At 35.3% G+C, this 22483-nt stretch overlaps 1 protein-coding gene and 1 pseudogene across 2 annotated transcripts; one reads left to right on the top strand and one right to left on the bottom strand.

Moving 5' to 3' along the window:
- Positions 1-9694: 9694 nt before the first annotated feature.
- On the bottom strand, positions 9695-15960 carry LOC147927669 (uncharacterized; annotated as a pseudogene). Its single transcript, XR_015581592.1, has 3 exons — positions 13886-15960; positions 13372-13636; positions 9695-12930 (listed from the first exon to the last, which is right to left on the bottom strand). The product of XR_015581592.1 is annotated as an uncharacterized LOC147927669 (transcript).
- A 3059-nt stretch (positions 15961-19019) lies between these two features.
- Positions 19020-22234, top strand: LOC147927668 (uncharacterized). Its single transcript, XM_087487489.1, has 7 exons — positions 19020-19131; positions 19228-19323; positions 19474-20352; positions 20484-21098; positions 21626-21785; positions 21876-21975; positions 22055-22234. Exons 1-7 carry the CDS (start codon positions 19020-19022, stop codon positions 22232-22234), a joined length of 2142 nt encoding a protein of 713 aa, XP_087343615.1.
- The last annotated feature ends 249 nt before the right edge of the window (positions 22235-22483 follow it).

Raw genomic sequence — 22483 nt, 5'->3', positions numbered from 1 at the left:
TACATATATTATGGCATCCTTAAAGGTTGTTGGTTCTGTTTTGATAGAAATGGAAAGAACATAGGAATGATAGGGTGGTTTGAACATATAATAGGATAAAACCAAAGATAATGGATAGGGTGCAGTAATATGTTTGGAATGTGTAGAAAAACAACGGTTAGAATGTTGAATGAGAGAGCAGTGGTATCAGATAAGTAACCTAGAGCCTTCGTCGTGCGTCTCGGTTTGGCATTAGATGGTGAAATGATTCATGTTCATGTAGTGATTGTTTATGCTATCCCATTTGATGTACTAGAAACGAATGTGTGTAATGCAGATGATGCAGGTGTAGAAACAATAGGCATATCTAATGCAACAGGAACAGGAGATGGAAGAATCAAGTCACTAATAATGTCAGAGGGATGGGGAGCATGACTAGAATGAAAGGGAAACTTGTTTTCATGGAACACGACATTACGAGACATAGAAATGACATTAGTATCCAGATTGAGCACCTTATAGCCTTTACACCCTGGAGAATATCCTAAGAAAACACATTGTTCTGCTCTATGACTAAACTTTGTTCTATCCTTTAGCAGTGTCGAGACATAACAAAGACAACCAAAAGTACGAAGTGAATCATAAGAAGGTGGCTTTTTATTTAACAATTCATAAGGAGATAAGTTCTTTAAGAGCTTGGATGGTATTCTATTGATCAAAAATACAGCTGTCAAGACACAATCACTCTAATAAGCAATAGGAATATTAGATTGAAACAATAAGGCTCTAGCAACATTGAGAAGGTGTTGATGCTTTCTTTCAACTACAGAGTTCTGCTGTGGAGTGTATGAATAGGAAAATTGATGAATCATGCCATGTTGTCTAACAATGTCAGTAAAAGCTAATTCATGAGCAATATCTGTTCTGATTGCTTTAATATTTGAATTATATTGAGTCTTAACATACTGAATAAAAGCTGGAAAATGTTGTAAAACGTCATTTTTATTCCTCATCATGTAAACCCAAGTACATCTAGTAGAATCATCTACAATGGTGAGAAAGTAAGTATATCCTTCTACAGACTCGATTGAAAAAGGACCACAAACATCTAAGTGAAGCAAATCAAAAGGTGAACTAGACAAACGATTATGAGACTCAAAAGGTAAACGTCTTTGTTTAGCTAACGGACAGATAGAACAATGAGATTGTAATGACAACCCAGATTTGGAAATATGCAAAACATCATAAAGCTGTTGTAATTTGTCAGTAGACAAATGTCCTAGGCGTTGATGCCACAGATTTCCATCCACCATCAAGGATCCAGAGAAGTTCAAAGAAGTAGGAGACTTAGACAAGGCGAGAGATGATGCATCAAGTTGTAGAATATACAGATTATGCATAAGAGTTCCTCTACCAATCGTCAAGCCCTGAATAAACTCCTGAATAATGCAAGAGTCAATATAAAAATGTGCAGAACAATGATTATGTTGCAATAAAGAACTAACAGAAATCAAATTGAATTTGAAAGTAGGCACATGTAAAACATCAGTCAAGATAAGAGATGATGATAATGGGACAGTGCCAGTATGTGTGATATCAAAACTAGTATCATTTGGGAGAGAAACAATAACTCTATAAACTAGAACAGTTTCACCAAATAGTGACAAATCAGAATACACATGAGTAGTGGCTCCACTGTCAATTATCCAAGAACCATGAGGAAGGTTTGAATATAGGGAAGAGAGACACTGGTTTGAAAAGTAAGAATATTATTTTCTAACGAAGAGAAGTTGATGGAAAAGGAATAATACCGGAGGTAGGTTGGACAGCCATAACACCATGATCGGTAATAGACGCAGTTGATGGGGAAGGAGCCGGACTCTCTGAAATTCGAACATGTGCTGTTAGATGTATAATAAGATCGTGTACCTGAGTAGGCGTCATGTTGTTCAAGTCTACGCTAGAGACTGTTGAAGCCGAGGACGACTGAGCCTAGGAAGAGTTTGTTATCATCGGGTCACTTATAACATTTGCCACAATATGTGGGTGTTGCTGACTCTGAGATAGTCCTCTAAGTTGAGAAGATTGTAATGGATCAGAATGTCTCTAAGACTGATAGTTAGAGAGAGAGAGTTCTTGAAGCATGGAATGTAACCTGGAGGATAACCATGAAGCTTGAAACATTTGTGAAGCACCATGTTGAATACTATTCAAACGCTGCTCAATTTCAAAGACTCGAGGAGCATCATCCTGCTTAAAATGCGCCAACACATTCTTCCAGATTCCTTCAGCCGTGGGAGTGAACAACAAACTTTGACTAATCTCCTTACTCACCGAATTCATTAGCCAAGTCGAGACCATTCATTGCATCTGGACCAAGATCCACAATCTCGATGATCATAAGCCGGTTTCAAGATAGTGCCATCTATGAACTCAAGCTTATTACGAACATTCAATCTGATATGCACCGAACGACGCCAAGAAGTAAACTCTGCACCAGTACAGAGTCGACCATAAACAAGTATGAGTCCAGCATGATCCGAACTATGGAGAAAGTAAGGATTCTCATACTGATTTGTTGCATAATTCATACCAGAATTCGCAGATTCCATCATACAATAAACGATGAACAGATTCCACAAAGCAAGAATCACCAAAGCTAAATCGGAGTTCGATGATCTTAAACACCTAACCGATCAAGAAGATAAAGCAACCAAGATTGCAACAAAGCACCAGAAAGAAGCACTAACCAGCTCAACAATAGCAATCAACAACTCCGCAAAGAAGAAAGCGACGAAACAGCGATGTGAGGCACTCATTGATTCAAATCGGTGCTCAGAAAAAGCTGAGAGATAGATCACGAGATGCGGAATTGAGAAGCAAAGCTGGGACAGAGACGGATTGAAACCAATTTGAAGAAGCGGAAGTTCAATTTTCTCGAGAAAATTTACTGTTATGCGTTTTCTCGAGAAACAAATGAGAAAAAAATCATTTCGCTCTGATACCATATTAACACTTTGTAAATGGCAAAGTAAATTTCTCATTAGAGTAAAATATAACTAATACAAGAGTATTTATACTAGACTGTTGAGACTAAGAGGGGGTTATTGGTTCTATGATTTTAATGGATTTGGAAATCCAGACAAAAATCATGTGTTATTCAATCATTGATTTAGAATACTTATCAAAATGATGTGTTATTGGTTCCATGATTTACAAATACTGTTAAAATCCCATGTTATTCATTCAATGATTTGTTTTTGGATTTCAAATCCACATTATGTTTTAAATGGATTTGAATGGATTTGAAAGTGTAAAATATAAGGATTCAAATCCAAGGATAAAACATGTTATTTCAAAATCCATGTATTTTGATTTCTAGAATTTACAATTCCTTATGGATTTATAAATTACCTCTCCAATAACACCCCCTAAGTAAAAGGAAGCTTAATCTCAACTTAACCAACTATATAACTTTATATGCTAATAGTGGTTATAAAATGATGAAAAAAAATTCCCCTTTTTTATATCGGAGCAAAACTAAGATGTTGACAAATATCACTAAGCGAAATATCTTAGCCCCTCTCAGGTCCGTACCACACCCTCTTTTGTTTATTCTTTGGAAGGTGAAACATTCTTTATTGGTCTTCGTAATTATTACAAATATGTGCATATATACTTTGTTGATTGTAAGTATGGTTGGCTAACCGCGGCGAAGGATGACATGAGATGAGAATGTAATTACGACGTAACGTGTATATTTTAATTAGGCTTATTCATACCATCTCTCGAGGGTTTGCAATTTGTCGTCAAAGTCTGCTTTGACTTTTTTTTTTTCATATTTGTACAATATATATATATATATATATATATATACTAGGTTTTGAACCCACGCTACGCGTGAATTTATTTAATATATTTTGATAAAAAATTATATATGATTGATGATGGTAATAAAATATTATCTTATAAAAAAAATTAAAATTAGTACTAAGGAAAAAAAATTAAATTTTAGATACATAACTTTTAAAATATAAAAATTAGTTGTGTTTTAAAATCAAATCTGATTAAAAAATCATGAATTTAACTCGACGTCCAGGCGAGACAAATCAAACTGATGACCTCACATATCCTAAACCATTTCTTTGACCACCAGAAAAACGAAAAATTTTATAATCATCAATTTAACTCGTTTCATATTTAATTGATCGCTACCAACTATGTTTTCGTATTTTTTTTTCCAACCACACATTAATAAATTAAAAGATACTCTGAGGTTGGTTGCCCAAACCGGAGAAAAAGAGTTTACAAAAGAAAATTCAGAAACTAAAGTTCTTGAAGAACGGGCTAAACAATCTGCCCTTGCATTAGACTCACGGGGGACCCTGTCCAGGACGAAGGAAGGGAAAGATGATCTGATGATAGAAAAGTCCTCCAGAAGAATCGAGAAAGCGGGCGAATCATTGGGCTTCTGCACCATCGCGATTAACTCTGCACGATCCGTCTCAAAAGCTTGACAATCCACTCCTGCCGCCAATAAAGACTTCATAGCCCAAATCAGAGCTTGAAGCTCCGCATGTAAGGGAGTTAAGCCGCGCCGCTGACTCCGTGCTCCCAGAAGAAGCGTCAAACCATCACGACTACAAAACCACCACCCAAACCCTGGAAAGCATCTGGACTTTTCCAAGAATCATCAATCTGACAACGGGAGAAGACTCCCTAACATCCAAAGAATCCGGAGGAGTTGAATAACTCCCGGTGAAAGATATGTTTCGTGTTTTTTATTCAATGTTTTCTTATTCTTCATATTCTTTCTTGTCATTTTCATTGTCAAATTTTATGGTAATTGTCATCGTTACTTTTACTGTTTGGTTCTTCGTTATATCTTTTTCTTCTTCTTCCTCGTCAACTTCTTCACATTCTTCCATTGAAAAATCTTTTTTTTTAGACTACCACACAACTTGGACAATAAACTGTAACCGTGACAACTGTAACCCTGATCCTGCCTATGTATATCTAATAAAACATGTGTGTTTGTCGTCCATCTTTCTTCTTTAAACCTCAAAATTTGACTCAAACATCAAATTAGGGTCTTGCGATGTCAATCCTTCTTCCTTAGACCCAAAAATAAAAAATAATGAAAGAATATCAACTCATCTAGATAAATAAAAAAAGCACAAATGTGTTTCACAGCTCATAAGAATTAAAAAACACAAATGTAGATAAATAAGATAATTTCTGTTTTACATTAATATTTATAATATTTTAAAATTTTAAAAGATTTCGAGATATAAAATTTGAACCTTTTAAAAAGTTTCAATATTTATAATATTTTAAACTTTTAAAATTTAAAACTTATAATATTTAAAAACTTTTTAAAACCTAAGAACTTTCAAAAGTTTCAATATTTATAATATTTAAACTTTTAAAATTTTTAAGTATTATAATATTTTTTTGAAACTTTTTAAAGTTTTAGTTTGATCAAATAAAAAACCAGATCAAACCAAATAAAACTTTTAAACTTGGACGCCTGATAAATCAAGCTTCTTGCTCATTCGTTGTTGGAAGTATATTAATCTTATTTATACTGGTTCTGAACCATTATCTAAAAGATTTCTAGCCGATGTGGGATATTGTGCATAGTTCTTTGATTTCCATAAATTTTAAAAAAAATTTCTGAAAAATTCTGTAAATTTAAATAATGTTAATGAATGACATGTCAAATCCTGATAGGTTGTTTAAAATAATTCCTAATATAGAAAATTCTGGAAATTGTATAAAATGTTAATAAGTGATATGTTGAATCCCTATTGGATGTTTTAAATCCTAGGTGGACAGTTTTAGGAGCTTATAGCTTCTACTTTTTATTAGTATAGATTATTACTAAAACAAATTTACAGTATTATTTTTACTATTTTAAAATTTTCATTTATTTTACTTAATTCATTTTTAGATAGTTATTATTTTTATTATTTACTACAAAATTATATTAGTTTTTCTACTATTTTAAAATTTAATTAATTTTAGTTAATTATTTTTTATTTAGTTTTTACTATTATTAATTATAAGTAATAAATATGCACTGAATGAATATTAAAAATAGTGTTTTATTAAAAAAAATTGATTAGGTGGATGCTGATGTGGAGGGAAGAGAAGTGAGCAAAGTTAACTTTATATATATAGATATATACTAGATTATGACCCGTCCGTTCCGTTGTGCAGTTTTTTAATTTATCAAATAAATTAAATAAACAAAAACTATATTAATATTTTATTATAAATAAAACTATTTTTAAGAAGTATAAATTTTTTTTTTTTTTTAATACAATTAATTTTATTAAATTATAAAATCTAAACTCTAATCCTCATTTATAAATCCAAATTAACATATAATTTTGTTTAGTTGTAAAATCTAAACTTTAATCCTCTTTTATAAATTCAAACCAATGTATAACCTCGTAACTTTAAAGGTGATTATATTACAACATGTCATGTTTCTAATTTTATTAAACATTTGAGATTTTATATTGGACAAATTTAATTTTATTGGACAACTTTAGAACCGCACATTGTGTTTTGCTGTAAATGAACTATAATGTAATTTATTTATACCAAATAGACCTAAGTGATACAATCATTTGGATTTCTTGATTTTTTGGTTAATAATTATTTGAGTAACATATAACTCAATAACAATCTTAGATGTTAACTAATAACATATTATCCTAATTTTAAGCAATAGATTGTATATATAATTTTAAAATAATCAATACAGAAACAATACACAAATCACTAAAAAGATAAGAATGGACCCTAATCATACATATATTTATACTCAATTATATGTAATACTAGATAAGGACCCGCCCGATGTGCGGGTTTAAAGTTTTATAAATTAAATTAAATTTAACAAAAATATATTAAAATTTGTAGTATGTTATTTGTAAATTTTATTTTTGTAAAAATACACTGATTTATATCCATTTACAAATCTTTTATGTATGTTATTAGAAAGTATATTTTTACACCTATATGTACTCTATGTTACAAACATATTCTTTATCACCACCTAGAAAATGTCTATATGAATACATTAAGCCAACTATTTTACTTTCACTTCTGCATAGTTTTTTAATTACTAAATTTGATGCTCAAAAACATTTTGGAAAAATATATATTGCATAATATACTAATCAATGATGTATTATTACAATAATATATGACCACCATAGAGAAAACCCCGGCTCCGCCCTTATCCCTTATAGAAAGAACCTTGCGTCCAACCTCCTCCACCATGAAGAGAACCTTGGCTTCGCCTACGTTCCTTGGGGAGATAATCTTGCGTCCAACCTCCTCCACCTTCCTCCCTTGGGGAGATAACCTTGTGTCCAACCTTCTCCACCATAAAGACAACTTTGGCTCTGCCCTCCTCCTGTGTGAGGAGAACATGTTCACGTCTTTTTGCTATCTCAAAATGGCTTGCTCCGACATCCAATGAAAGTAAAAACTTTTTTCTAATATCACAAAATCTTTTGATAGTAATTACTGTTAAATTTTCTAATGTATTCGTGAAAGTGTCTTTGACACACCATGATGTAGCCTCTGTCTCTGTAACGCCTCAACCGCCACCTTGCTTAGTGAATCCATGTCCACTCTCAGTTCATGGGCCCACCTTCCTAAGTGGACCCTACATCTATTCCCGGCCTGTGGACCCATCCATGTTCGATGGCCGGTTTGTTATGTCTGAGAGACTTTAAAAACTTCACTCGCACAGTAAAAAAAGTAGAAGGTACTCACAGAGGCAATTGATAAAACTAAATTGGGATAAGGGCCATCATAATTGGCACTTCGCTACTCGTGAATTGATTACGTATAACTTCCAGTGTTTGATGATATTTTCCTGTGTTTTGTCCTCACTCGCACAGTTCCGACAATCACTTCCAGGAAGTTCACCCATCATGAAGTTTTCTGAGGACCCTTGACCGAAAAATAATTGTGCTTTGATGAAATACATATGTGGCCAAATCAATTTTTTTAACCTTTCCGCAAACCAGGGTGTCACAGTCTTTAAGCTCCTATGGATCTATCAACAATGATTTATGTTTTTCCAATGTATCTATCAATGTTTGTTGTAAACTTGTATTTGATTAGTTCTATTTTATTCATCTATTAGGTTGATGAGCTTCCACTTGTTATATCCCTTTGGGATTGAATGAATAATGGTAACAATTATGTTTGCAAAAAAAAAAAAAAGATTTATGAACAACCAATCAAGGTTGAGATATTAGAAGAAAATTAATTTGACATAATTAAAAAAACAATAGAAAATTATAAGCACGGTAATATGAATCTCAAATAATTCAAAGATTAAAATATAAAATTAAATAAAACAATCTTAAAATACTACAATAAATTTTAAATTTCAATATTAGGAAAAGAAGACGCATGTATTAATCATTTTTTGGGTCAACCTATTATTCTTACCTATTCCCAACTGAAAAAAAGAGAAACTAGCAGAAAATTTTTGTTTTATAAAATAAGAAAATTTTACCTTCCCATTAAAAAATATTTTCCAATTTAACAAAATTGGAAGCAGTATTTTTGAATAAATTATTTAAATATGAGACGATCTATGTTTATATAGAAGTGAGTATTTACAAAATTTAGAATTCATAATTAACTGTATATTTTCCTTAATCTCTTTTCTATTTTTTGTAGAATTAATAACTTAAAATTAAAAATAAGTAAATAATATTATAATTCCGAATTTTATGAAAGAAATATATATATATCTATATATATATTTATATATATATTTATATATAATCTCCTTATAATTATTTAAAAAACTTTTTATTTTTTTAAATTCTGTAATTTTTTATAGTTATCCTTTTATATTATTATTATTTTATTAAACAAAATATTATATTTTTGTTGTAATCAAAAATTCCTCTTATTAAATATTAACTTGACACATGTCAAAATCTCATATTGATAACTTGACACATGTCAAAATCTTGTTAATGGCTAACTTTCAAAACCCAACTTTATATAATAAGATAATAAATCTATTGTTTATACGCTACAATTATTTATTGTTACTTATGTATAAAAAAAATTTATGATAGGCTTAAAAATTTTCCCTTTTTCTGAATTTTAGTTTATATAATAAATTTAGAATTTTCAATATATAAATAATTATTCATTGTTACTTATTTATATATTTCTTTTTATGATAGATTTAAAATGTTTCATTTTTGAATTATAATTTTTAGTAAATTTAGAATTGACACGTGTCAACATATTATCGATACAATTGACACATTTTTAATACCAAATAGACCTAAGTGATACAATCATTTGGATTTCCTGATTTTTTAGTTAATAATTATTTGACTAACATATAATTCAATAATTATCTTATATGTTAACTGATAACATATTATTCTAATTTTGAGCAGTAGATTTTATATATAATTTTAAAACAATCGATACAGAAAAAATGCTAAAATCACTAAAAAAAAGAATGGACTACCCCTAATCATATATATATATATATATATATTGTCAAACAATCATATATATTTATACTCTACAATTATATGTAATATACTAATTATATTTTATTTATTTTTTCAACCATTTACACGAAATAAAATATTTCTTTAGTAAGAAAAACTGAGTTAGATTTCTTCATATAGTAAGCAAATTTGAGTTAGTAAGCAAATTTTTATTGTTACTGTAGTTTTGTTGCAACTGCATCACATACATTATTGTATAGATCTGCTCTAATTTTTTCTGGTTATAGAGATAAAAATTCATACGTTCTTGTTCGATAGCAATATATGCATTAACCACATATTGATGGAAAAGACGGCCTGAACGTATTATTGTTCCTGGAGATGTCAATCTTGTATGTATTTGGTATGCATAATACTCTCGCATTGTGACATATGACCTCTTCGTAGTTTATCCTTCTCTATATGAAATGGTTTTTTCCATATAACCTTGTTCACCATATGGAAACAACAAAGGATATTGTAGAGACATATAGGATGGATGTTGATAGACTCCTGGTAAGGAATCTGCTTCCCAAGAACACACTCGCAGGGTTTTGAAGATGAATGGTCGGATTGATGATGTTCAGGGGATGAAAGGTGCAATAGATCGAACAAATGGAAGGTGAAGGGGGTTGATTATGCAGCGGATTGAAAGAGATGGAATGGTGAAATGATGCAGCGGATAGAAAAGGGGATTGAAGTGAACTTCCAAGAGAGATGAAAATCTCTTAGACTTCAGGCTCGAATTCAACTTAGATATAACACACTAAGAAGAAGACAAGTTGAGAAGATATTACACACTTCTCAGATCAAACAAGTAAAAGAAAGGTTTTTGATTAAAATGTTTGATGAGAAACAAATGAGAGATACAAGGTCCTTAAATAGGAGAAGGGAAACGAAGAAGAAGGATCTAGAAGAGAAGAGGTCGAGCTCATGCAAGAGGCCACACTCATGCAAGCTCATGCACAAAGTCTTGGAAATTACAAAAGCATTAAATGCAAAGTTTTGGAATGAGAAAGAGATAGAAAATGGGCCAAGGCCTTCGTGGGGAACCTTGGACCACGAATTGGGCTGGCAAAGGGGCTTGAAAATGTTACTTAGGCCTCATTAAAAACCTTGTCAAGAAAACCCAATGGGACAAAACTTGACCAAGGGAAAAAGAGCACCAAAGCAACACTTTACCCTTTACCGAGCACCTTGAGCTGTGAGCAATGTCATAGTGGTTTGAGCCATGTCTTCTTGGTTCTTGTCCAGCTCCTTGAGTAGTCCAGTGATGGCTTGGTTGAACCTCTTGGACCGTGACCTTGTTATAGGACCCGCCGGAACGATTAGTGCTTCCTCCGCTGCTTCCGCTGGTACAAGCTGCTCCTCTGGTGCTTCCTCTGGTTCAAGCTGCTCCTCCGGTGCTTCCTCTGGTTCAAGCTGCTCCTTAGGTCCGTCTGGTTCGGTTGAGCCGTCCATGATCTCATCATCCTCTCCCACTTGAAAAGGATTTGACCTCAAATCCGAATTATCTGCACAATAAGGAAGAAGATCAGAAACGTTGAAACTGCCACTAACTTTGTACTTACCTTGGAGGTCGAGTTGGTAGGCATTGTTGTTGATTCTTTTGAGCACTGTGAATGGTCCATCAATCCTCGGCATCAGCTTGGATGCTCGCTCCTCCGGGAATCGCTCCTTCCGAAGATGAACCCACACTTGATCACCCTCATTGAAGATGACTTCTCTATGCCCTTTGTTCGCATACTTCTCATACAGCTTCGTCCGGGCCTCCAGATTCTCCTTAGCCTTTTTGTGAACCTGTTTAACTAAATCGGCCTTTTTCTTGCCATCAAGACTTGTTCTCACACTCAAAGGTAAAGGCATTAGATCCAAAGGAGAAGTGGGGTTGAACCCATAAACAATTTCAAATGGAGAAAACTTAGTCGCGGAATGCATAGAATGATTATAAGCAAATTCTACATGCGGCAAGCAATCCTCCCAAGTCTTAAGGTTCTTCTTGATAAGCACACGCAACAATGTGGACAAGGTTCTATTGACAACTTTAGTTTGACCATCTGTTTGCGGATGACATGTAGTAGAGAAAAGCAATCTAGTTCCTAGCTTAGACCACAAAGTTTTCCAAAAATAACTAAGGAACTTAGTGTCACGATCAGAAACTATGGTCTTAGGAATGCCATGCAATCGAACAACTTCCCTAAAGAACAAGCTAGCAACATGAGATGCATCATCAGTTTTATGACAAGGAATGAAATGCGCCATTTTAGAAAAGCGATCAACCACCACAAAAATAGATTCCTTACCTGCCCTAGTCCTAGGCAATCCAACCACAAAATCCATAGATATATCAGTCCAAGGATGCAAAGGAATAGGTAAAGGGGTATACAAACCGTGGGATTGAACCTTAGCCTTAGCTTGCTTACAAGTCGCACACCGTTCGCAAAGTCGTTCAACATCTCGTTTCATGTGCGGCCAGTGGAAATGTTCTTGCATTACCTTATAAGTCTTAGCAACTCCAAAGTGACCCATTAGACCACCTCCATGTGCTTCCCTTAAAAACAATTCTCGCAAAGAAGAGTGAGGCACACAAAGTCTATTTTCAAAGAACAAATAACCCTCATGGCGATAATATTTTCCAAAGGCAAACTTCTCACAAGATTGAAATATTTTGCTAAAATCAGAATCATCAGCATATAAGTCCTTTATTTGCTCAAAACCTAGCAATCTTGCATCCAAAGAAGTAAGCAAAACATACCTCCGAGATAATGCGTCGGCAACGACATTATCCTTACCTTTTTTGTACTTGATAACATATGGGAATGTTTCAATGAATTCGACCTACCGCGCATGACGTTTGTTGAGCTTTTGTTGACCTTTTAGGTGCTTAAGAGACTCGTGGTCAGTATGAATGACAAACTCCTTTGGCCAGAGATAGTGTTGCCACGTTTGTAGGGCTTGGACCAAAGCATAAAGCTCTTTGTCGTAGGTCGGATAATTGAGTGTAGCTCCTCCAAGTTTCTCACTGAAGAAAGCTATGGGCTTATGATCCTGCATCAAAACAGCTCCAATACCTCTATCCCTGAGGCATCACACTCAATTTCAAAAGTTTTCATAAAATTTGGAAGAATTAAAACACGGGAATTAGTGAGCTTCTCTTTCAAGGCCTGGAAGGCATTTTCCTGTGCTGCTTCCCATTTGAAACCAACGTCCTTTTTAATCACTTCCGTGAGTGGGGCGGCAATAGTGCTGAAGTCCTTGACAAACCGTCGGTAGAACCCTGCTAGGCCATGAAAACTCCTCACCTCGCTCACATTGGTAGGACTTGGCCAATCTCTGATTGCCTTGACTTTCTCCTCATCTACCTTGATTCCATCTGCACTCACAACAAAGCCTAGGAAAACAAGATTATCTGTGCAAAAGGTGCACTTCTTATAGTTCGCATAAAGTTTTTCCTTGCGAAGCAAATCTAAAACAAGTCTAAGATGCATGACATGATCTTCTGAGTTCTTGCTATAAACCAAAATGTCATCAAAATAGACCACAAAAAATATACCAATATGCTTCCTAAGGACATGATTCATCAATCTCATGAAAGTGCTAGGCGCATTAGTTAACCCAAACGGCATGACTAACCATTCATATAACCCTTGTTTGGTTTTAAAAGCCGTTTTCCACTCATCACCTTCTTTCATACGGATTTGATGATATCCACTTTTAAGATCAATTTTAGAAAAGATGCTAGAGCCATGCAATTCATCAAGCATATCATCTAATCTAGGGATAGGATGGCGATACTTAACCGTTATATTGTTGATTGCTCGGCAGTCCACGCACATTCGCCAACTCCCATCTTTCTTTGGTACTAGCAGTACTAGAACGGCACATGGACTCATGCTTTCTCGAATATGTCCTTTGTCCATCAGCTCATTCACTTGTCTTTCAAGCTCCTTTGTTTCGGTTGGGTTGGTGCGATAGGCTGGTCGGTTCGGTAGAGCGGCTCCCGGTACAAAGTCGATTTGATGTTCGATCCCTCGGATTGGTGGCAGACCAATGGGATTATCCTCCGGAAACACATCACTATATTCTTGCAAAACCAACTCAACTTTGCTCGGTAGCACCGGTTCGGGGTTAGTAGAACAAGCAAGAGTTTCTTTATAAACAAATAGCAAACTATTATGACTTACCTTGCTCTTACCCTTGTTATCGGTTGGTTCAGTTTGTTTGGCGGTTCGCTATTTCATGCTAAGCTGATCTAGATAGACCTTATGCGGCGTCATGGGAATGAGAGTCGTCTTGCGGCCATTGTGTTCAAAGGTGTGTCGGTTGGTGAAGCCATCATGGTGAACTTGTCGGTCTGATTGCCATGGACGTCCAAGAAGAATGTGGCTAGCGTCCATCGGAAGTATGTCACACATGATTTCGTCCTGATACTTACCAATAGAAAGCGGCACCTTGACTTGTTCCTTAACGGACATCTCACCTTTTTCGTTGAGCCATTGAAGCGCATATGGTTTTGGATGTTTGAGCACTTCTAAGCCAAGCTTTTCCACCATAGTCCTGCTTGCAACGTTAGTACAACTTCCACCATCAATAATCAAGCTACATACCTTGTCTTTGACAATACATCGCGTGTGGAACAAGTTTTCCCTTTGCGCTTGCTCGTCTGATTTGGTTAGAACACTCAACGATCTCCTAGCAACAAGCAGCTCTCATTTAGCTGGGGCTTCCAAACCCTCTTCCATAGAGTCATTTTCCGAACGCTCTTCTTCAGACTCCACCTCGCCATTATCCTTAAGAACCATGATCCTTTTGTTGACACATTCGCTGGCGTAATGCCCAAGTCCTTGACACTTAAAGCAACGAATATCCCTTGTCCTTGTGATCACTTCCTTACCCTTACCTTTCGGGTCTGACTCAAATGGCTTTGGCTTGACGAATGGCTTGTAATCCTTCTGGTAGCCGGGCTTATCCTCCTTGTGATAACTTGACTTACCTGAGCTGTAGCTGGTCTTAGCGGTGCTGTAGCTGGATCGAGAGTTCTTCCTCTTGATTTGCTGTTCGAACATGACTGCTTTGTGAAGCATCTCCTCAATTTCCACATAGTGCTGGGTTTCTAGACGGTCTTGGATTTCGCGGTTAAGACCTCCCATGAATCGCGACATTATAGTTTCTCCATCTTCATGAACATCAGCTCTTAGCAATAGGGTTTCCATTTCCTTGAAGTACTCTTCGACAGTCTTGCTTCCTTGAACTAAGTTCCTCAAACGTTGATGAAGATCGCAGTGATAATAACTCGGCACAAATCTCCTTCGCATGACAGTTTTCAGCTGGTTCCATGTATCGATCGGCATGTCTCTGGTACGTCTGCGGCTGGTAACAAGCTGATCCCACCAACTTAGAGCATAGTCGTAGAACTCGGTTGCGGCTAGTTTAACTTTGTTGACCTCGGTGACCTCTTGACAAACAAACACTAACTCGATTTTCTGTTCCCACTCCAAGTAGGTATCCGGGTTGCTGGTTCCGTGAAAGGCTGGGATCTTGCACTTAAGACCTCCTAACGGATCTCTTGGTACTGGACGTTCACGTCGACGCCTCCGCTGACTGCTGTGTGAAGAACCGTGGCTATAATACTGCCTGGTTTCGTCGTCTTGCCTTGGTTCCTCCTGGTTCTGCCTTTGACGCTGAATTGCTTCCGGGTTTGGTTGATTCAAGTGTAGAGTGCCAAGTCTAGTATCAAGCATGGTTGTCATAGCTGCGGTGACTGACTTAAGGATCTTCCTTTCAAGACTAGATGTAGATGACTCTTCCTCTTCTTATGTCACCATGGTACCTGAAAAGAAAAACAAAGATCCACCAGTAAATAGTTCTAAAAACACGTAAATGAAAACAGATCTGGGAAAATTATGAAAACGAATCCAAAAATTCTCAAATCAATTTTCAAAAATACATTTTATAATTTTTGAACGAGTAAAACATTTTATAAAACTCTCGCAAGATGAAACGACAGATCTGAAAATAAGAGAAAAGTGACGATTGGAATTCAAAACCTGTTTGCAGAGCGGTTGCTCTGATACCACATGATAGACTCCTGGTAAGGAATCTGCTTCCCAAGAACACACTCTCAGGGTTTTGAAGATGAATGGTCGGATTGATGATGATCAGGGGATGAAAGATGCAATAGATCGAACAAATGGAAGGTGAAGGGGGTTGATTATGCAGCGGATTGAAAGAGATGGAATGGTGAAATGATGCAGCAGATAGAAAAGGGGATTGAAGTGAACTTCCAAGAGAGATGAAAATCTCTTAGACTTCAGGCTCGAATTCAACTTAGATATGACACACTAAGAAGAAGACAAGTTGAGAAGATATTACACACTTCTCAGATCAAACAAGTAAAAGAAAGGTTTTTGATTAAAATGTTTGATGAGAAACAAATGAGAGATACAAGGTCCTTAAATAGGAGAAGGGAAACGAAGAAGAAGGATCTAGAAGAGAAGAGGTCGAGCTCATGCAAGAGGCCACACTCATGCAAGCCCATGCACAAAGTCTTGGAAATTACAAAAGCATTAAATGCAAAGTTTTGAATGAGAAAGAGATAGAAAATGGGCCAAGGCCTTTGTGGGGAACCTTGGACCACGAATTGGGCTGGCAAAGGGGCTTGAAAATGTTACTTAGGCCTCATTAAAAACCTTGTCAAGAAAACCCAATGGGACAAAACTTGACCAAGGGAAAAAGAGCACCAAAGCAACACTTTACCCTTTACCGAGCACCTTGAGCTGTGAGCAATGTCATAGTGGTTTGAGCCATGTCTTCTTGGTTCTTGTCCAGCTCCTTGAGAAGTCCAGTGATGGCTTGGTTGAACCTCTTGGACCGTGACCTTGTTATAGGACCCGCCGGAACGATTAGTGCTTCCTCCGCTGCTTCCGCTGGTACAAGCTGCTCCTCTGGTGCTTCCTCTGGTTCAAGCTGCTCCTCCGGTGCTTCCTCTGGTTCAAGCTGCTCCTTAGGTCCGTCTGGTTCGGTTGAGCCGTCCATGATCTCATCAGATGTAATAATGGTTTTTTAGGATGAACTATTATGTCTTTCTCACAATTTGGAATAAACATGTCACCCACAATAAGTCCAGCAATCTCATCTCCTTGTGGAAGGTCAAACTGTCTACCACGTTCGTTATTTTTGATTAATCTAATTGAGTATTCTTCAGTTTTTCCAGATTTGTATCTATCTCTAGCTATTCTGAACACTTTAGCTAACTTGTTGTATTTGTCAAGCATTTTAATCAATCCGCTGAGAATACTTCATTCAAGTCATTATTTTTTCCTTTGGCAAGTGCATTGAGACGGTTTTGAAGTTCATGAGCAGTATCATATACATATAGCTGCGCAAAAGGTGGTAGATCTCCTTCGACTCGTAGTAGAGATCCAATTTTGTGGTAATTCTGACCATTCATGCGAAAAGTGAAAGGACCATTTCCTGAATTGATATCGTAATCAATTTTTCCACCCATTGATGTAAAAGCAAGCATTGAATTATATGCTCGTATGTTGTTCTGAAACGATATTGACCGTGACCATAAGTCATCTAAATAAGTTGGTGGTTGTCGAGATGGTTACAGCACAACTCGTCCTTGTTGACAAAAAATCAAAATTTTCAATTTTTTCCACTATGTTTAAGACTTTCAGATTTCCATACCAAAGCTTCACAATAATTACATGTCACTAAGTCATTGTTTTTTCCTTTATTGTTTCCTGAATAAAGAACAACACACTTTTTTGTAAAATAACATGATTTTTAACATATTTTTATTAATTTAATAATTATTATAATTAAAAATATTGAACTACATAATATGGGATAGAATTGTTACCCTCGCGACGTTTTATTCCGGAGACATCTTCGTTTTTGGTTTAGAGCATGATCATCTTGATTGTTATCAATACATCCTCTATTAGATGGAATGCCATCCAAAATATATTCAAATTTCCTTTTTTCTGTTAGATTCCATTGCAAGATATATGTGGTTAAATTTGATGGGTTCGAATGTTTGCTAGTTTTAACTTCTTTTAATCGTTTGTAGTAAATCCTGAAATATATATTTTTGTTAGATGAAAGTGTCCAGAAAAAAGGGGAAAAGGTTAAAAAGTTGAAGTTATTAATATTTTCTTAGTTGCATAGTTGTAAGATGTGGTCCCTATATTTTGTAAAATAATTTTAGTCAAGTATGAAAAAATATGTATGTGAAGCTGAATATGAGTTTTATACTTACGCATTGATTTAGTTTGTCCACCCATGCTTGAATTATAGCTACTTTCAGCCGCATATGAGGTTCATCGGTAAGCGTTTTCTCCATCATAACAATCTGATCATTATTCATAATGGTTTTATTCCTTTTATTGGCTGACTTTTTGTTATTTTCACAGTTTTGGTTCCCATATGTAGTGTTCATGATTAAAATTCTGATTGAATTTGATACATTGGAATGACGTCTTCATCTCTCTATATATATGAGAGTATACATATTTTTATATTTAAATTCTTTTTTTGCTAAGATTAGGCCAAAAAATTCAATATAACGTAGGATTATTTTTGTATAAGTTTAATTATCGTAGAATTTTTTGGATTTTCTTTAAGATAACTATGTGTATTTTTATTGTTAAATTATTTGTAAGGATTTTTTTTTGTTTAGATGATTCATTTTTCTTTAGAATTACAAAATTGTATAATTTACAACATAATAATAAGATTTTACTAATATTTTAATAATTTACAACATTATAAGATTTTGACACATGTCGCAATCTTATGATCGTTAGTAATTTTTGAAACCATACTTTATATAATAAGATATATATATATATATATATACACCTACAAAAGACATAAACAAAACCGACCAAATTTGTAACACACGAATAAGAAAAAGCTTATATCTCATTCGACTTTTTTTTTTGGTAAAAGGTTAAGATTTATTATCAATTTTCTGTTTTTTCTGTACAAAGGAAAGAAAATAAAAAGAGAAATTAATCGAGAGATTAAAAAGGAAAGCTTATACCACTACAAGAAAACACGGATTTTACGACTACAATTGGCGACTAAACTAGTAGTCGTTAAATTTAGCGACTAAATACCCACTAATTAGCGACTGTTTGGCGACTATTTTGCGACATTTACGGCGTGTAGCTTGTGTAGTCGTAAATTTGGCGACTATTTTGCGACATTTACGGCGTGTCGTAAAATTTAGTCGCAAAATAGTAGCAAAATGTTGGTTCAAAATCACGTTTTTAACATTGCTGAGTAGGTGTACTGGTATTTGGTGACTACATGATTTAGTCACTTTTTAGTCGCTAAATTTTTCTATATAAACTTAGCTCACCAATCGTTTTTCTCACTCACAGAAACACAAAGCAACACAAAAAAAAAAGATCTTATATATTTTTAATAATGTCATGAAGTTACAATTATAGTAATTTCCGAGAGTGGATGTACAAGAGGATCGATGAGGTGACGGGAAATTTTACAGAAGAGTTCAGAGCCGGGATGGAGCAGTTCATGCAATTTGCAAATAGCCAGCCTTTTGCACAAGAAAACGGGGGTATGTTTTTTTGCCCTTGTAGTAGGTGCAAAAACGGGAAGCGTTTTCTAGGGACTAGAATTTGGAATCATCTTTTTAGTTATGGGTTTATGCCAGATTATTATGTTTGGTATAAGCATGGGGAAGAAATTAATACGGATATAGGAACGAGTAATGTTGATCCGAAATTTATTAGTGGGAGTGAGGAAGTGGGTAATGTAGTAGAAGATAGATATGTGGATATGGTGAATGATGCATTTCCTTCTAATGTGGGTTTTGATGATAACTATCAATGGGATGGGGGTTATCAGAGTGTAGAAGAACCAGTACTTAACCATTCAAAAAAATTCTATGACTTGTTAGAAAGTGCAAAAAATCCAATATATGATGGTTGTCGTGAAGGTCAGTCACAATTATCTTTAGCTGCTAGAGTTATGCAAAATAAGGCAGATTATAATATGAATGAAAAGTTAGTGGATTCAGTATGTGAAATGTTGAGTGATTATTTACCGGAGGGAAACCAGGCTACGGGTTCTCATTACGAGACAGAGAAATTGATGTGCAATTTAGGACTCCCATATCATACAATTGATGTTTGTATAAACAATTGTATGTTATTCTGGAAAGATGCCAAAAAGGAAGAAAAATGTTTGTTTTGTGATACACCAAGATGGAAGCCTAAGAATGACCGACGCAGAACCAAAGTATCATATAGTCGTATGTGGTACTTACCTATTGGTGATAGACTGAAGAGAATGTATCAGAGTCACAAGACTGCAGCAGCAATGCGATGGCATGCCGAGCACCAAGCAAAGGTGGGAGAAATGAGTCATCCGTCTGATGCAGCGGAGTGGAAGTATTTTCAAGAACAAAATCCTCAATTTGCTGAAGAACCACGTAACGTGTATTTGAGATTGTGTACTGATGGGTTCAATCCATTTGGGATGTCTCATCACCATTCATTATGGCCAGTGATATTGACGCCATATAATCTACCCCCTGGTATGTGCATGGATGCTGAGTACTTGTTTCTTACAATTCTGAATTCTGGTCCAAACAATCCGCGAGCTAGTCTTGATGTCTTTCTCCAACCTCTTATTGATGAGTTAAAAGAGTTGTGGTCTACCGGAGTCGATGCATACGATGTGTCCTTGGGCCAAAATTTCAACATAAAAGCAGTGCTGATGTGGACGATAAGCGACTTTCCTGCGTATGGCATGTTATCTGGATGGACAACACATGGTAAATTGTCTTGTCCAGTTTGCATGGACGATATAAAGTCTTTTTATCTACCGAATGGAAGGAAGACATGTTGGTTTGATTGTCATTGGAGATTTCTTCCTCCTGATCATCCTCTGAGGAGGAATAAAAAGACTTCTTGAAGGGAAAAGACGCTACAAGAGAGTATCCACCAGAGTCCTTGACCGGTGAGCAAGTTTATTCTGAGCGGTTGAATTGTGTAAATCCTACAAGAACCAAGGACGTCGGTGGAAATGGTCATGAAAGGAAGATGCATGGATATGGAAAGGACCATAACTGGCATAAGGAAAGCATTTTATGGTCGCTACCGTACTGGAAGGACCTTAATCTCCGACATAATATTGATGTGATGCATACAGAGAAGAATTTTTTGGACAACATCATGTACACTCTTATAGGTGTGAAAGGTAAATCAAAATATTCCATCATGTCAAGGTTGGATATAGCAAAGTTCTGTTCTCGGCCACACTTACATCTTGATAGTAGGGGTAAAGCACCTTTCCCGCCCTATACATTGACAGACGAAGCCAGAACAAGCTTATTAGAATGTGTGAAATACTCGGTGAAATTCCCAGATGGCTATTTAGCAGACTTAGCTAGTTGTGTTGATATGGAAAATGGAAAGTTTTCAGGCATGAAGAGCCATGACTGCCATGTTTTCATGGAGCGGTTACTTCCATTTATCTTTGCAGAACTCCTTGACCGGAATGTCCACCTTGCGTTATCAGGTATATTAATTAATTATTTAAAGTTCTATATCTATATATGAAGTGAGTAATTGTGATGAAGTTTGACTAAATATAATATTGTAGGGGTTGGAGCATTTTTCCGGGACTTATGCTTGAGAACTTTGCAAACAAGTCGACTTCAAATTCTAAAACAAAACATTGTTTTAATCCTCTGAAATTTGGAAAAGATATTTCCACCATCCTTTTTTGATGTGATGGAGCACCTGCCTATACATCTTCCCTACGAAGCTGAATTGGGAGGCCCTGTCCAATATAGGTGGATGTATCCTTTTGAAAGGTTTTTCAAAAAATTGAAAGGAAAAGCAAAGAACAAAAGATATGCGGCTAGATCAATTGTTGAATCATATATCAATGACGAGATTTTCTCTGAGCACTACTTTGCTGCGAATATACGAACAAAATCAAGGTGAGCAATTAAGAGTAAATATTTTTAATGTGATATTTAATTTAATAATCATAATAATTACTTTTTAATTATTTGGTCAGATTAACAAGATTTGATGAAGGTGAAGCGTTTGAATATCATGTCCCTGGAGTACCTTCTATATTTACTCAAGTTGGCCGTCCAAGTGGAGAAATGAATGAAATATGGCTTTCACGTGATGACTATCGTTGCGCACACGCATATGTTTTACGGAATTGTGACTATTTTCAGCCAATTGAAAGGTACTTATATTTTCAGACTAGTTACATATTAAGATATCTAATTCAACTATATTTTCTCATATACATTGGTGATCTTATCTTTCTATATAGTATGTTTGAGGATTATATTTCGGCAAAATATCCAGGACTTACGGAGAAAGAACTCTCCGCGAAAAGAGCTGACGAATATCATTCTTGGGTTAAAGAATATGTATGTTAAACCATTTTTTGTGATATACATATTGTACTTAATGTTATTATTTAACATAACAAGACTTATATATATGCAGGTTAGTTATTGGAACGCCTCAAATCCATTTCCTACATGGGTTCAAGAGATTGTGCATGGACCTTTAAACAAGGCTAAAACATGGCCAATGTATTTTACAAGAGGTTATTTGTTTCATACGGAGAACCACGGTGCTGGACGAAAGACATGTAATTATGGGTTGATCAAAGTTTCAATTTAAAACCCAAAGCACACTCAACCACGATCTAGTGGTGTCGTCGCAGCACTTTGGGGTCGAACCACAGAGACCAAACGATACACTATGAAATTATATAAACCGAGTTTAGCTAAAGCAAAGAGATAGTTTGTGTTGCAAGTAACCGAACAAAACTGAAAATAAATAAGAGTTTGTAAAATTAAGAGAAATTATTGGGCGTAGGGAATCAATCAAGGGTTATGATCACGAATTTGGGTGATGGATTGGGATAGC

This window comes from Camelina sativa, chromosome 15, assembly GCF_030686135.1.
Source record: "Camelina sativa cultivar CO46 ecotype springtype chromosome 15, ASM3068613v1".
NCBI lineage: Eukaryota > Viridiplantae > Streptophyta > Magnoliopsida > Brassicales > Brassicaceae > Camelina > Camelina sativa.
Note: the sequence above shows the minus strand (reverse complement) of the source record. Positions and strands in the feature narration are given on the sequence as shown.